The sequence below is a fragment of the Orbicella faveolata genome, unplaced genomic scaffold (assembly GCF_042242905.1).
Source record: "Orbicella faveolata isolate gen_17 unplaced genomic scaffold, um_ofav_v1 contig_25, whole genome shotgun sequence".
Classification (NCBI taxonomy): domain Eukaryota; kingdom Metazoa; phylum Cnidaria; class Anthozoa; order Scleractinia; family Merulinidae; genus Orbicella; species Orbicella faveolata.
The window spans coordinates 9,127,501-9,143,897 of NW_028301553.1; the positions used below are offsets into that span (position 1 = coordinate 9,127,501).

At 39.4% G+C, this 16,397-nt stretch overlaps 2 protein-coding genes across 4 annotated transcripts in view; one reads left to right on the top strand and one right to left on the bottom strand.

Annotated features, from left to right (window-relative positions):
- Nucleotides 1-5,530, top strand: part of LOC110045011 (fibroblast growth factor receptor 2-like) — a 15,751-nt gene extending 10,221 nt beyond the window's left edge. For all 3 annotated transcript variants that reach the window (XM_089293855.1, XM_089293857.1, XM_089293856.1), the window contains 8 exons: nt 26-136; nt 521-702; nt 1,864-1,986; nt 2,290-2,360; nt 2,748-2,788; nt 3,515-3,611; nt 3,908-4,007; nt 4,358-5,530. In XM_089293855.1, coding sequence (XP_089149981.1) covers nt 26-136; nt 521-702; nt 1,864-1,986; nt 2,290-2,360; nt 2,748-2,788; nt 3,515-3,611; nt 3,908-4,007; nt 4,358-4,417 — 785 coding nt within the window. In that variant the 3' untranslated portion in view covers nt 4,418-5,530. The remainder of the gene's footprint in view (nt 1-25; nt 137-520; nt 703-1,863; nt 1,987-2,289; nt 2,361-2,747; nt 2,789-3,514; nt 3,612-3,907; nt 4,008-4,357) is intronic.
- An 849-nt stretch (nt 5,531-6,379) lies between these two features.
- Nucleotides 6,380-13,709, bottom strand: LOC110045020 (uncharacterized). Its single transcript, XM_089293860.1, has 9 exons — nt 13,513-13,709; nt 11,789-12,103; nt 11,181-11,210; nt 11,073-11,090; nt 10,844-10,996; nt 9,991-10,269; nt 8,482-8,790; nt 7,578-7,812; nt 6,380-6,810 (listed from the first exon to the last, which is right to left on the bottom strand). Exons 1-9 carry the CDS (start codon nt 13,577-13,579, stop codon nt 6,759-6,761), a joined length of 1,458 nt encoding a protein of 485 aa, XP_089149986.1. The 5' UTR covers nt 13,580-13,709; the 3' UTR covers nt 6,380-6,758.
- Between the last annotated feature and the right edge of the window lie 2,688 nt (nt 13,710-16,397).

The window sequence follows — 16,397 nt, forward strand, 5'->3', positions numbered from 1 at the left end:
TTTGTCGTTCTTTTTGTCTTGGCAGAAAATGCTGACCAACAGCAAAAGAAAGAGTTTCTCGACGAACTGGAGCTGATGAAACCCATGGCGTCTCATCCGAACATTGTTGGTTTGGTTGGCTGTTGTACTAAGTCAAGTAAGTGGAGTGTGTTCAACTTAATTACCAAATGAAAAGGCTCATTACTGACGAGGGAGGGGTCAAGGGGATGATGAATATATTGGCCATAAGCTATTTTTGTACCAGTCACTGTTACAGAGATGGGTTGCGCGGCGAGATAACTGCCAGTTTGTCAAATTCGGGTCAAGAGGTCTGGATTCGAGTCTGTTGGAGTGTTTCTTTACAGTAGGGCCTCGATATAACGAAGGGCCAAGGGACTGGCAAAATATGTTCTATGGAACTAAGAATGTATTAGCTCAGTCCTGTGAATATCAAAAATACAGAGAGATTTTGCTGTCTCGTGGAGGGCACAGTCTTCCAGTCTTTACTAATTAAAAAAAAATGCCTGTTCAATTTAAACAGATAGTCCTTTTATCATTGTCGAGTACTGCTCCATGGGCAACTTGAAGGATTTTCTTCGTTCCAGTCACGGTAGTGTTGTGTACGCAAACATGGCTGGAAACAGTCTAACATTGACCAACCGTGATCTGTTGTCATTTGCGTGGCAGTGTGCACGTGGTATGAGTTATCTTGCGAGCCAGAAGGTGAGTGCCTAGACCAAGATTTATATTTAACAATTATTCCACGTGCGCGCGCCAGATATGAGATGGTAGATAGCAAACGAGGTGTGTAGCCGAGTATCCAACTCATATCCAACGCGAGCTCGTGAAATAATCGCCTTATTACAAACGCCCACAAAATAAAGAAAACTAAAATGAAATAAAAACAAAAACGTTCAAAAAAAAAAAAACCACGTGTACGCTTACCATATTTTTAGAGCATGGTATGATGGCTCTTATAATCCACAAAATATTTTCGTTCGCGCGCGATTGGTGTAAACACGTCACGTCATAAGTGACATTCCCCAATTTTCAAATGCGTGTGTTTGTGAAAAATAGTTATAAGATAATAAACACAATAGCCTGGTTAATTATCTGTTTCTAATTATCTGTTTCTCAAAGCTCGCAGTTTTCCTCAAGCTACGCTCGCGGAAAACTGTTCTCTTCTCGGAACAGGTGATGTCCGCTGAGAAATAGTCGTGCATCTTTTCGCGCTAAATAGAGGCTATTGTTTATTTATAATCCATCAAATTTTTTCGCTCGCGCGCGATTGGTTCAAACACGTCACGCGACCAAATATTCCCCAATTTTCAAAACTGCGCGCGTTGCGAAAAAGATTTGAAGAAGAATAAAGACAATAGCCTCCATTTGGGGCGAAAATATGTTCGGATATTTGTCCTTGGACATTATCTGTTCCTCGAAGTTCACAGTTTTCCTCGAACTACGCTCTCGGAAAACTGTTCGCTTCTCGGAACAAATGATGTCTGTGAAAAAATATCCGAGCATATTTTCGCGCCAAATTGCGGCTATTGTTTATATATACCATGATGGCCAAGCCAGTGATAGAGTGTAGTGCATGCAGGCGTACTATTGGCGCGCGAGTGAACATTTTCGTATTAGGCCGCCATCTTGGATTTGGATGACTGCATCGAAAACCTGGTTTATCGAACGTTCTGTCCCAAAATAACGCCTGCACTGCAGGCCAAACCAATGAAAACTCTTGAATTGGTCTTATCCAATGATCCAGTTTTTAATAATAAACAATATTCGCTTCTTAAAAGGCTAAAGGCGAAGAAAGTTTTGTAACACACCGAAGTTTTGCGATCTTCAACGTGTAATGTTTTAGGTTTTCAATTCTGTTTGTAGCTTGTTCACAGGGATTTGGCTGCTAGAAACATTCTGGTCGACAAAGGACACGTTTGCAAGATTGCTGACTTTGGTTTGGCCAGAGATATCTATGAAAAGAAGCAATATCTAAAGACCGGAGAGGTGAGTCTATTGCAGTTCCTTGGACGTTTTTTAAAATATTGTAAATGGTACACGTGCACGTAAGAAACTGGCTTGTAAACATTTTTGCCTCTAATGTTGTAGAGTGTTCTTTTACCTCGTATTACAATCTAAAACAAGAAAATCGACCATTTATTGATCAATCTATTTGGTTCTGTAAGCTGCCTGAGTACACGAACGTGGCGTGTTGGGGTCCCACTGAGCTGTGATGTCGCTCGTTTCGTTATCTTGTTTATGGTTACCTTGCTTTGTGGGTGGGTCATATTTGTTCCTTTGTATTTTCAGGGGGAGTTACCTCTTCGTTGGATGGCGATAGAGTCGATATTTAAGGGAATAACCACTACAAAAAGTGACGTGTAAGTGATAACTGGGTAAAAAAAACAAAAAACGACGTCATAGTATCACGTGCCTCTGACGTGCTACTTATTTCACTCGTGTCTCACTTGTTCTTCAGCCACTTAGTAATTTCATCAATCGAGTGTTCAATGTTAATCCCGGAAGACTGGATTCTAGTAAATCGTAAATTTTGTTCACAGATACACAATCACAAGCCTTTGTCAGTCTCAACTCATATAATATTCTTCTTCACCTTAGTTATCAGTTAAGACGGAAGAGCGAATACTTCCAGCTATTACAGGCTACAATGTTTAAAGTATAGTTAGCAACTTCAAACGTTGTCTTTGACAATATGCTTTTTGAGTGCAAGATATTTTACATGATACCTCAATGTCTTTTTCTTGCAGCTGGTCATATGGTGTTCTGTTATGGGAGATTGTCACGTTAGGTAAATGTTCTAATCACTGTCGCTACGATCTTTTTAAATAAGTTGTAGAGACGAATTTCTCAATAAAGTGCTTCAAGGAACTGTACTTGGAAACTACTCTGTCCTAAGTTCTCCGCGTTCCCTAATGGATTAGTCAGTGTAATTGTACAAAGTATATACAGTTTTAAAACTTTTCCTGTGGAAACTGTCCTTTGTTCCTAACTTGCGCTGCTGAAAATAGCATTTTGTTCGGTTTAGAGATGAAATTTTTTCTCCACATGTGGTTTAATCAGCTTCTGCCTGCGGTTGTCTCGTTATTCGCTGTGTTTGCAATGCAATGCATTTTGTTCAAATTTTATGATTCGGCGGTGTACGAAATTTTTCTCCAAGAAAAAGTAAGCTACATTACCGCACCCTTATTCGTAATTAGCCAATCAGAAACGGTGTCTACTGTGCTGATATCCTGCGGTATCAAGTCACTGACCCGATATGGTTACGATATCATGGTCACGTGGCCGAATTTGGGTACGGTGAATATCTAATCGTACCTTGTTTGATACGCTTCGGCGACTTATTAGTCTCATTTGGGCTCGCCATGGGTATTTTGGCTTGACTACGATCCGTCAAAATACGAACCATGACTCAACCAAACTCGCCTGATGTGCCGCCGAAAGCGTAACAACAAGGTATGTTTAACTATAAGTATAAAGTTTTTGTTTGTGAAATTTTTATTTTTTTTTATTTCAGGAGCCAATCCCTACCCAGGCATGACAAGAGATCAAGTCATTGGTCAGCTGCATATCGGTTACCGAATGCCAAAACCACAGTACTGCACTGATGAACTGTAAGTATTCTTTACCAACTAATGCGTGACCGACTAAAATTTTATTCTTCATCCAGAAGGGACGTTATAAATTTCCTACACTTTTTTACCTTTTTGTTTTGCTGCCATTAACTTGACCATGGCGGTGTTCAACCAGAAAGCTCTTGCTACTTTGGTCACCGCTCACATGTGAATTTTATTCTTTACAGCTTTTAAATATCTTTTAATATTTTACTATTTTCATTACAATACCTTATAAAATGTGTGTGAAAGCCCTTTATAGTGTAAACAACGAATTGAATTGAATTGAATTGTAGATATGCCATCATGTGGCAATGTTGGCAAGAGGACCCTGAATCCAGACCGACATTCCTGGAGTTAGGAAAAACTCTGCACAGACTAATGACTGCACAGAAGGTGAGTATCACTGAAGCAAGGAAACGATACAAGATGTATCGGTTTGACAGTCAAACTGAATGTTGTAAAACGATGAACAATTTAAAATGCTGACAGTCCCATCCCGAATAAATGTCTTGTCTCCAATAAGGAAGATGAACCAAATCCTACGCTGTGATTGGCTACCCGAGCGGGCGAGATGGCGCCATCAAATAAATCAAGACAAATGTTCTAGCAGACTTAAAACAATCCTGACAAACAAGAAAACAAGAAAAATTGTAAACAGAACTTGCAGTATAATTTAAAGTACCTTCATTTGATGAAGAACGTTTCGTTGTATCACTGAACCTGATTTGTTTCTCTGTTTTCAGATTTCTATTGATCTGAACAATTTTGATGTAAGCTACATTAATGCCCCTGAAGAGCAGTAGAATGCGCAAGACCGCAAAGTTCAAAGATTTCCACGATTATGGTAATTTATGTGTGGCATTTTTGTCACGCGCTCTAGCTAATAACGCGTGATGAGTCCGTGTTGAGCGTGCGTTTTCCTGACCGAAGTTGCTAAGCAACATACTGCACGCTTCTTGTGCCATGCTGACTTAACTGTTTAAGGGGTCCGAAATCAGAGACTTCTGGACTACCAAATGCAGCGTTTGTTTCACCAACGATGAGTGATGTTCCAGACTATCCACCGGTTTTAAATTGCACAGGAACTGTCCTCATCCGCTCTTTCAGATCTGGTTATTAGCCGTTTTGGTGAATACTACAACAATTATCTACCTCAGTGGAGAAACAGTGACAGATATCCAATGATATGCGCTTTCACTTAGATATATTTTTGGAATTATTTATTATGTCGAAAAAGTGTAAAATGGATACAACTAAGGTACGTTAACAGATGTATTATTAGGAACATTGCTTAGTTTTCTACATTACGTCTCAAACGTTACCTAACCAGTGGCTCAATGAAAGAGATAAGTGTGTTTCTTTTAATTTATTGAGCTACATTGACCACGTAGAACCTGACGTAAGAAGGAACTCTCTAGTTCTGTCGATTTTTTCTTAATTTGAATAGTAACTACAACTTTTAGTATTTTTGAAGATTGTTATTCAAATATTTAACAGTGTTAGTGTAGCTGTTAATGTGAGCCTACTAGTTTGAACAAAAAAAAAATCAATTTAACAGTTTAGGATTAAAGATTAAATCACGATAGCTAATAAATATATAGGATAGTTTTTTGATAGTTTTTAGTATAATTCTGTACAGATAGTTAATTTAGTTACATTATATAATTTTATTAGTTAAGTAAGCACGGCTTGATGGAAGAGCACGTCTGATGAGAATTGACACCGTGGATAAATAAAGAATACCTACCTAGGGGTAATTTTGTAATTTTAAGGTGAGATTATTGTATTACAGTTTTTTACATAGTTGTGTATAGTTTGACACCCTGTAAAATTTCGAGCTTGTTGTAGATTAATTTTTAGGCCATATTTTGTAGAGCAAAACTCAGAACGGCACACATTAAAAAAATCAAAAGTGATGTGACGTGTTCATTCGGGGCGCCCGTGGACTAGTTGTAGATTTGCCTAGTTCCTGTACGGCTTATTCCTAGGCCTTCACGGTCAATTGATTTCGGTGACCTTTCCCAGACGAACGACCCGGACCACGTGACCCGAAAACGGTTTGCCGTGGCGAAATTTGAGGCCCAGGAACTTGGGAAGTTGTAGAGGTATTTTCTTTGCGATGCGGCTGGGCTTATGTTCCACAAGTCGTGTTTGACACGGATACGGTTCCACAAGGCGTGTTTGACACGGATACGGTCAATTTTCGAGTTCCGGTTTTTAAATGATGAATTGAAAAAAATGAAAAATGAACTGTGGGTGAAAGAAAATAGAGATTTTCGTTGCTGATTCCAGCAGCCAAATTTATGAGAATGAAAAACCAAGGGCAATAACCAAAATGCTCATCTTAGATAACTCAGGCGGGCTTAAAAACGATGGAAAATAAAAAAAATGTGGGCAACAATATACGAAGACATACCGCAGGGGCGGATGCATCAAAGGGAGGGGGGTGGGGGGCTGTTATCTTGGGGTTGCAGAATAATAGGGTATGCTCTTCCCAAATGTGGCGAATTTGCAATTGGAATCAATCGATGAGGTACCAGTCCAGAGTGTTTGCCTTTATTTCTTTTTTGACACAGTTGAACCCCGCTATTTCGAACTCTCAGTGGAAACGAAAAATAGTTCGAAATAGCGGGAGTTGGAAATAACCAATAGAAAACGACTGAGGGGCAAGTCCAAAGGAAATGGTTTTGAGTTCGAAATAACGAGGAATTCGAAATAACCGAGTTCGAATTGGTGAGGTCCAACTGTATTTACGATTGTTTTCATTTCTTTTTTTTTTTTTTTAATTTTTTTGTCCCTCCAAAGAAGGGGTGGCTAGCCACCCAACCCAACCCAGCCCCCCTGAATCTGCCCCTGATGACCCTAAAGGAACGGAAATTGGTCGAGAGTGTGGAAGGGTGAGGCTATGACCAACAACGAACTTGAGAAATTTAGGGCCATATTTTTGAAGAAGGGACATCAGTAAAGAGGCTTCTTTAATTAAGATTGATTAAAGAGGAAATCACATGCAGCACTGTATTTGAGTGCCGGGTTTATTCAGAGAGAATTCAGAACTGAACTGATCATTAAATGCCAGGGAATAAGAGGACTCCAGTACAGTTGCGATATTGGTGACGCTGAAAGATTTTTTTATAGACCACAAATTTACGATATTATCTCATCGTCCATCCAGTCGAACTTATCGTCTTCAAAGGCCCTGAAATAACAAGTTTAATGGCCGAAATAAGTCGCTAGGTAGTCGTGTCTAGGGACTGCTAGGTAGAATAAATGACCATCTTAATTACCTCCGTCATAACATTGATCTCGCTTAACCAAAAAACACTTAACGATGTAACGGCGCGACAGAAGCTATTTCTCCAGGAAACCAAATACTGGTTTGTGCCAAATCTCTGGGAGAAAAATCGAAGTATTATGTAGCCACATTGAAAATTTTGCGCGCAACTTGATTTTACTCCAGAAATATGATATGCCTTAGTCCAGTTTAGTCGCTCCGGCCTTACTCACTTCAGGGAGTACCAAAGTGAAAAAGAAAGTAATTCCGAATTCCGTTTTGTGATATAGTTTCTTTAATAGTTCATCAAGTTTAAACAAAGGAAATCATGTCCGTGACGGTGTTTGGATATCTGATCTTGACTAGCATAGATTAGTTTAGTTTCGATTGAGAAGATATATCAAACACTTAAGACCGTGTTTGATCACATTCCCAAACACCGAGATGGGAGTTTGTATTTTTGACGAACTTCGAGGAGTTTGATAATGTGGTCAAACTCTTATAGACTTGTGTTAGAGCCACATAATAAAAATACGGGATGACTCTAGAAGTCAAAGGCGACTGATTTAGGGTTTATTTGCTACCTATTGCCTTCTTTAATCGTCATTTTCCCCATGCAACAAATGAATACAGCACGACAGAGGGGAACAGTCACAGAGAAATGAACTGAACACATTGATCGTAGAACTTACCTATTGTAGGACAAACTAGTTGTAGTGTCTCTTAGAAAAAGCGCGCCGTTCTCATCATTTACACATCGCTTCTGCTGTCCTGGTGGAATGGAGTAGCCATTTTTGTCAGAATGGCACCACGTGACACAAGCGTATGTTATTGTCATTATCGCAAGCAATCCTATGATGCCTAGCGCCACGCCTAGAGCTCTTCTGTTGGTGACTTGATATAGAAGCAACGATCTTTGATCAGATTCTGAAATCGAAAGAACATAGGATTCTTCGTTGTAAACGTTCTTGGCAGAAATTGAAAGAGATTTTACAAAATCAGTTTCATAGATAAAATACACGATAGACCAGTCAAAGTTTACACGCCTAACTAACCGAGTTTGAGGTCCGTACTGTAAGTTGCGAACCGCACTTGGGCCATAAATCGAAGGGGGAAAACGAGGATCCGTAACTTACAGTACGAATCGAGAAAACGAGGTTAGGAATCGAAGATATTTATTATCTTTCTGTTGTGCGTATGACAGGTTCAGGAACGATTTCTATTCACGCGGAATGACTTCAAATTTCTGACGCACGCCGGAGCAAAACGAATTAATTTGAAATCTTTAATTCGTTATCACGTTTTAATACACAATTTTAGAAGTAAAAGAAAGTTTTAAACTTTTACTTGCTATAAAAGTTAAGAACACTTGGCAATTAATCAGGAAATATTTTGGCAACAAAAACAGCTTTATTAAATGTTAGCGGGCCGTTCAGTGAAATACCGCCCGCTAACTTAACCAATTACAGCGCGCGTAGTAACTGAGAGATGTAATGACAAGTGTTATCAGCTGAAAATCCCTATGGTTTGACAATCCTGTCAGCACAGCATTCGCAGCTTCCACAGAATACCCAGAGTCCCGCTCGATCCTCGTACCTGAAGAGTTGGAAGCCGCTGACCAGAATACGACTGCCCTGCTCTCAGATTGTTTGTCTTTGTTGTGGAGTGTTATGTTCAGGATGTACACACTGTTAGGCTGTAGATGTTCAAACTTGTAAAACACGTGCTCCTGTGATATGTTGTTAATTTGATGGCTCCATTCACTGGAATTCAACAACCTGAGTTTGAGGCTGACGACGCGAGCGGCAGAAAAGACGCCATGAGCTGTAAGACGCCAAATGACCTGCACGGACAGGAATGACTTGTTTTGAGCTGACACGCTGGACAACAGAGGATTTGGCTCGGCTGTGGATAGAAGAAACAAAAGAATGGAAAAATTCTTCGGTATTTTGATCAATTTGCCCATTTTTTTTAAACATCATCTGAAATTCTTCATGGTTTGAGAATTTGGGCAACCCTTCACGCACGACGGACTAAGCGAAAGAGGGACTACGCTTACTGCTAGCTACGAAATCGTGATTTCAGCACCTTACCTCCTCTAAACGTTAGTTCTAAGAAATTGTTGTCGTTTTAAGTTGGTGAATTTCCTGTCACCTGTTTTCTCCACGATGCAAAAATTGCACATTTGTAAGGGTAGATAACATGTGGTTCTTAGTTGACTAGGTTTGTGCATTGCTCAGAACGCAGCCCAGTCATTAGGTATTTTCTCCTCAGAGGAATCTGAACTCTAATGAGACCATCAAAAACACGAATTAACAAATTGACGTCAGTTTTTCATGCGTCTGTCCTGTTATTGATCATGAATTTCGTCATAACATTGTCACAGTAGCTGTTGACTACTTTGACAATGTTATGACGAAATTCATTGTCAATAACAGGACAGACGCATGAAAAACTGACGTCAATTTTTTTTTTACGATAACAAATTGTCAAATTGTCCTCCCTCGCTAGCTGACGCATCGCATATATTATAAATTCAAGGGTCTGTCCGCTTATTGACAATAAAAATTAACCACTGAGCGCGCGAGAATTTCTGCAGTTATCGTAAAAAACGCTTTAGGTCTAGGCTAGTCAGGCTAGCATGTTCGTGATGAATATAGCCGCTGGTATGCACCTGAGATGAGCGTAGCCAAAGGGCTTCTAATGGCATTCATCCTCGCTCCCAGGGCTTTTCCTTTAGAAATTGGGAGGAAAGGGAAAAGACCTGGAAACGAGGTTGAGAGGTAACGTCTGAATAGTGAAACTCGTCAAACATTACTACTGTGCCTCGATTTCCGTCGCTCCATACTGGAGATGTGATTGTTGTACGCTGTTTTCAAATTACCTTTAAACGGAAAGAAACCTTTTAATAGTAGTCTAATAAAATAGAAGACACCAAAGAGATAATAATAAACCAGAAAGGAACAAAGATGGCTAAGGATGGAGAAGATTGACACGGATTACAAACGACGAACTTGAAAAATGTAGGCTAAACTTTTCAAGATGCTCAAACAGTGACGTAGCTCCTTGAATGCGTGTTTATAAAACAAATTCTAAAGAAATCACCTTGCGTGACAATAACAGTGATGAGTTTTGAAATGTTCTGTTTCTTGTAAGTAACCACGCACTTATAAAGCCCTTCGTCCAAGTTGTGCTGCACCACAGGAAAACCAAGAACAGCGCTGTGGTTCTTGATCCCGTCACTAATCACGTGACCGTCTTTGTACCAAGACAAGGTAGCATCCTCTTTTGATGACTTCACACAATAACTGCACTTTAGTTGGAGTTTGTCTCCTTCCTTAACTTTTATCAAACTGGGCGACGTTTCTCTTTCGTTAAAAGAAACTGCAAAGGAATGACCGGCGATTATGCCTCAGAATTTTGTAACAAAATACACTGTTTCGCCTTTAAAACAGAGTGTCTGGTGTCCTCTGTACATCCGGGACTATGAACAGTGGTCACATGACCAAGCTAGTGGCGTGCATGTGTGTACAAGTGGGAGTTTAAAGTGCGACTTTGCGTTGCTCGAGTTATTGACCTCAGTGGCTTCTAAGACTAGTACTACAGTGTGTCTTCCAAATAGGCCAATCCCGATATAATAAAACTCTAACTTGGCTGTTAAACTTAGGGGAACAAAACAAAAGAAACTAATTATTCATTCCTCATCCTTGATGCGATTTCTTTTGTTTTATTCCCCTAAGCCTCGGAGCCAAGTTAGAATTTTAATATATCGAAATTGGCCTATTGCTCTTTGGTCCAGGAAAAGAGGTACTCTCTCTACCACTCTTTCCGATCTCGGTCCGACCTGTACATTAGTTATCATTCTTTTTCTCCATCCTTGAAATTTTGAAGCAAAGCAATGCCTGTTCTTGTCAGAAGCTTGACCGAAAGCACGCTTTCAACGTATTTGCAACTATACCTGAGCTGTTGAAAGAGCTTCCACAGGGCGGAATTGCGGAGATTGTCGCTTCAGTAGTCTCTGGTAATAAAGGAGTTCTCATCATCACAGTTGACACGATCGAAGCAGGTGATGGTGATGGATGAAAATTGTTGGAAGCTATAGAAACGACTCCTGCAGATACATGAAAACACAACGATAATCAATATCGACATCATGCACAATATTTCATGACGATCTCGCCTCGTACTTACAGGAACCTGTGATACTTTTAATTTGACTGACAGACGGACGGACAGACAGACAGACGGCAGAGGCAGAGTGACTAACAGACAGACTGACTGACCGACTAGCTGACTGATTATTGACCGACTGACCGACAGACCGACTGACCGACTGACCCCTGACCCTACTGACTCACTGACTAACTGACCCACTGACCCATAGACGCCCTAACCCACTGACCCATTGACCCACTGACCCACTGACGCCCTAACCCACTGACTCACTGACTCAATGACCCACTGATCCACTGACTCAATGACCCACTGACCCACTGACCCACTGACCCACTGACCCACTGACCCACTGATCATGCACTGACCCAGTGACCCAATGACCCAATGACCCAATGAAGGACTAACCCACCGACCCACTGACCCAATGCGTGACCGACCGACTGACCAGCATGAATTCCTACGATCCTAGCATCCAATTAAAGTAGTGTTCAACGATATTCAGGCACTGTTCTTGAACGATATGAACTACTCTGTGTATCTGTTCGTTTTTACGAAATACATGAAACTCGTCTTGTCCTCAGAAAACAATCCTAGCCAAACACAGCGCACAAGGAAATTCTACGTGTATCTTCTTGTGTAATGAAAGCGGACACTTCCTCAACCGATAGTTGACATTGAACATTGCGGACATTTGTGAGCAACAGAAAAAGAGCATTTGCTAATTTACCTTTCACATATAAGGTGGCTGTTGCACTCAAAATGGTTTCATCATTTTCTCCTTCAACGCAGCACGTATAATTTCCAGTGTCGTTGACTTTAAGATCAGTAATTTGCAACTTTGTCGATGATTTTGATAGCTGGTATTTATGTCTATTGATCTCAGGAGCTATGGAGCCATTTTCACATATCGTACGACCAACAGAGGCACTTTGAAATGACCAAGTTATTTTTAATGGGAGTTTTCTTTCCATATCTTGGCAGGTAAACGTTGCATTTGATCCTTCTGAAGCGATTGAAGTGTCATAAGCGAACACAAAGCGTCCTGGAGTAGGTAGAAAAGTGAACAACAGAAACTTTAATTAAGGGTTTCGACGAAAAAAGTATATAATATTGGTTTCGGTACAGAAAAACGGCAAATTTGCTTTTGCTAACGATGAAGTGACGGAGTCGAAGTTGTTTAATCACTACAGATTACCTGTAAAGTTACCAGTATCTGAAGCTGAGGCCCTATCCACACCACGCCGGATGAATTTGAAAGCGCAGCTTTATTTCTAAGGTTAGGCCTGCCGTCCACACTAATCCGTCACGAAAACGGAGCTTTTCGAAAACGCTCTTCAAACAGGAGGAATTTGAAAACGCTGGGTTTTCGTTTTCATGGGAACGGAAAACACTTTAATGGCGTAGCGACAATGCTGTGATTTCGTTGCCTGAGTTTTCCTCGAACACACAAATCCTAAATGACCGGTGAATGTTGCGTTTTTAAGTTCCCGCGGCGTATAGTTTAGGATGGAAAACATTTGATGCGTGCGTTTTCAGAGTGAAACTTCTGTTTTCAAGTTCCTAAGGCGTAGTGTGAACGGGGACTAAGGTTTTGATCCTTCTGTTACTTCGATAGCGCTAAGCCATGAAAAGCCTGTCTTCATTTTGGAATAGAAAGCCGGTAGCTTGAGTCCTAACAAACATCTATGATGTTTTGAATTTCAGAACAACCAGTGAAGTCAGCGTTTAATGAGGCCGTTAAGAGTGAATTACGCCGATTTTAAGAGTTTAGAAAAAACACTAGAGGACCTGATAAAAGTTTTGAACATGGAGGGAAACTGCATTAAAAGCTATCCTTCATTTCGTTTACGATTAAAAGATATCATACCACATGATGATGTTAAAATTTAACTTAAAATATTCACAAAAAAGACGCATTTCCTTATCTTTCAGGTCTTTTATATGAAACGTTTCATAAAAAGATCAGCATTAAAGGAATTGGCCTTCCGTTACTTAAAATGGCTTTATCTACAAGCTAGCCGGTGACCTGGGGGTAGAATTTAGATAAAATGAATTAGTTTTCCCTACTGACTTCGGCTCATCGCGATACTACGGTTAATATAGTTTAAGGTTCTAGAGTTTGAATGTTATGAATGGAGTTTGAATGTTATGAATGTTTGAATGGAGTCTAATGGTTGGCGTCATCTTATGCGCCCATATGAAGAGCACGCGAGCCACTGAAAATAAGGCCGTTAGTGTTTCTGCGAAGTTTACAATTTACTTGCGCGTAGGTAAGTAAGAAATTGAAATTTGCGGATTTCCCTTTTCCACCATCACAGTCACAAAGCTTGGCGCTACTAGTGTTTGCACACATTGCAATTTTGTGTAGTGCAGCCTCTTATTTGAGTTTGCGCTTCCTGCTTCACCTCTGGTAAATTCTTTAACATCTATTCAGAAAGAAAGTTGTCTTACCTTCGACGGTGTTAGAAGGAAGACAAATGGCAAGGCTACTCAGCAATACAAAATAGAAAGTCCTCATTCCACAGCCGTGCGATAAAAAAACTTCATCTGGATTGTAATTGGAATGCCAACCGTTGTTTGCTACATAGCGAATGTATGTTGTTTGACGACATCAATTTGTTTGTTCCGTTGCCTTTTGTGACGTTTGCGCGCGCGGCCTCTCGTTCCCAGGACTTCACACGTTGGTTTGGAATTAAGGATTGTTATTATATGGCTGTGTCTCACAAGGACTGGGAACTACCGAATTCACGAATTTGATTGGCTAAAATCGATATTGACCGCGGTCTAAATTTTCCTATCTAGACCGGCATCGAGACCGGTTTCATTTTGCGTTGAAAAAGTAGCAAACTAAAATACAAAACTGTTCACCACTTTCTTTTATTTTCTTCTCAATCATTTATGGAAGTGCCAAAAAGCCTGATGACAAAAAAAAGTAAAGAGGACGAGAAAATTTCGGCAGGTTTTAGTTAAGCTCATCGCCGTTCGTAAGCAAAATGTTAGCAAACCAGTTACATTAAACGAATTAAAGTTTTCTTCTTTGCCATGTAATAAACATCTTATTAACCGAGCTGGAGGTCTGTATGGGAGAATCTTGACCTCGGTCGCGTGTACAGACCTCGGTCAAGATTCTCCCATACAGACCTCCAGCTCGGTTAATAAGAGCTAAGTATACCTTAGCGGTCCCACCCAATGTGCATAAAGGAGATTAAATTACTCTCTGTTATGTTTATGATTGCACTTGCGCGAAAATATTCCTGTGAAGAAGTTGGCAAATTAAACAAGGGATGAAATTGTTTAGTCTTTTGCAATCATTGAACTCAGTTAAACTAATGTGTTTGTAAATATACTCACTACAAAAATTTACGAGAGTTCTTATGACTGAAAGTTGTCATGGCGACATCACAGCGGACATCAAATCAACTGAGCATGCTAATTATTCCTAACGGAACACAATTTTAAATGTGTATGCATGTGTTACTTTTCCTAGAAAGGTTAACTTAGCCAGAATTGTTTCTTTTTGAAGGCTCTAGACAAGAATTTTTTTGATTCAGTCAAATCAACAGCTCTCTGGGAATGGATAGGAAATATTTCTGTGGTGTTACAACAGGGGGCAGTGAAAAAACAATTGACCACGTTTTTGATTCGTCTGAGACGTATTTGCTGTTTTAGACATTTTATTCGTCTTAGACGTATTTTTCGTGCTAGACATTTTATTTGTCTTAGACGTATTTTTCGTCCTAGACATTTTATCCGTCGTAGAGGTATTTTTCGTTCTAGACAATTTCTTCGTCTTAGACGTATTTTTCGTCTTAGCCATTTTAATCGTCTTAGAATTATTTTTCGTTCTAGAAATTTTATTCGTCTAAGACGTTTTTTCTGTCCTAGACGTTTTATTCGTCTTAGACGTATTTTTCGTCTTAGACATTTTGTCTTAGACGTGTTTTTCGTCCTAGACATTTTATTCGTCTTAGACGTGTTTTTCGTCCTAGAAAATTTGTTCGTCTTAGACGTATTTTTCGTCATAAAAATTCTATTCGTCGTAGACGTATTTTTTCGTCCTAGACATTGTTTTGCTCTTAGACGTATTTTGCATCTTAGACATTTTATTCGTCTTAAACGTATTTTTCGTCCTAGACATTTTATTCGTCTTAGACGTATTTTTCGTCCTAGATATTTTATTCGTCTTAGACGTATTTTTCGTCCTAGACATTTAATTCGTCTTAGAGGTATTTTTCGTTCTAGACAATTTCTTCGTCTCAGACGTATTTTTCGTCCTAGCCATTTTATTCGTCTTAGACGTATTTTTCGTACTAGACATTTTATTCGTCTTAGATGTGTTTTTCCTCCTAGACATTTTATTCGTCTTAGACGTGTTTTTCCTCCTAGAAAATTTGTTCGTCTTAGACGTATTTTTCGTCCTAGACATTTTATTCGTCATAGACGTATTTTTTGTCCTACACACTTTATTCTTCTTAGTTTTTTTGTCCTAAACATTTTATTCGTCTTAGACGTATTTTGCTTCTTAGACATTTTATTCCTCTTAGACGTATTTTTCGTCCTACACATTTTATTTGTTTGAGACGTACTTATCGTCCTCGACATTTTATTCGTCTTAGACGTATTTTTTGTCCTAGCCACTTTATTCGTCTCAGACGTATTTTGCTTCTTAGACATGTTATTCGTCTTAGACGTATTTTTCGTCCTAGACATTTTTTATAAAATTTTTAAGCAAGCAACCGGAACGATGATCCTGCTGGTATACGTTGGATCAATAGTGATCTAATCGGCTTTACATATAAAATGAAGAATACAAAAGCAAAAACCGATACAACGTAGAATGATTTTTTGAAGGTGTACTATATTTCGGCCGGCCAAACCAGCCTTCTTCAGGTACAATGGAAGATTTTACATTGGTGCGTGTTTTTATGTAGCCGATATTTACGTAATACCGGAAATACGCAAAAGCAATTGATAGTGTAAATTGAAGATAAGCATACGGTAAAATAAAATAACATGACAAAAGAACATATTAGACATTTTTTGCCTATTAGACGTATTTTTCGTCCTAGACTTTTTGTCCGTCCTAGAAGTATTCTTCGTCTTAGATATTTTATTCATCTTAAACGTATTTTCCGTCTTAGACATTTCATTCGTCTTAGACGTATTTTTCGTCATACACGTTGTTTTCGTCTTAGCCGTATTTTTCGTCCTAGACATTTCATTCGTCTGAGACGTATTTGCTGTTTTACACATTTTATTCGTCTTAGACGTATTTTTCGTGCTAGACATTTATTTGTCTTAGACGTATTTTTCTTCCTAGACATTTTATTCGTCTT

What these genes read in the sequence shown, in the direction of transcription:
- LOC110045020 (XM_089293860.1), bottom strand. Translation starts at nt 13,579, where the DNA reads ATGAGGACTTTCTATTTTGTATTGCTGAGTAGCCTTGCCATTTGTCTT. An exon ending in AAGCTCTTTCAACAGCTCAG is followed by an intron (nt 10,270 to 10,843) that starts GTATAGTTGCAA and finishes ATTCCTTTGCAG; the next exon opens with TTTCTTTTAACGAAAGAGAA. An exon ending in ACTAGTTTGTCCTACAATAG is followed by an intron (nt 6,811 to 7,577) that starts GTAAGTTCTACG and finishes TTGTTATTTCAG; the next exon opens with GGCCTTTGAAGACGATAAGT.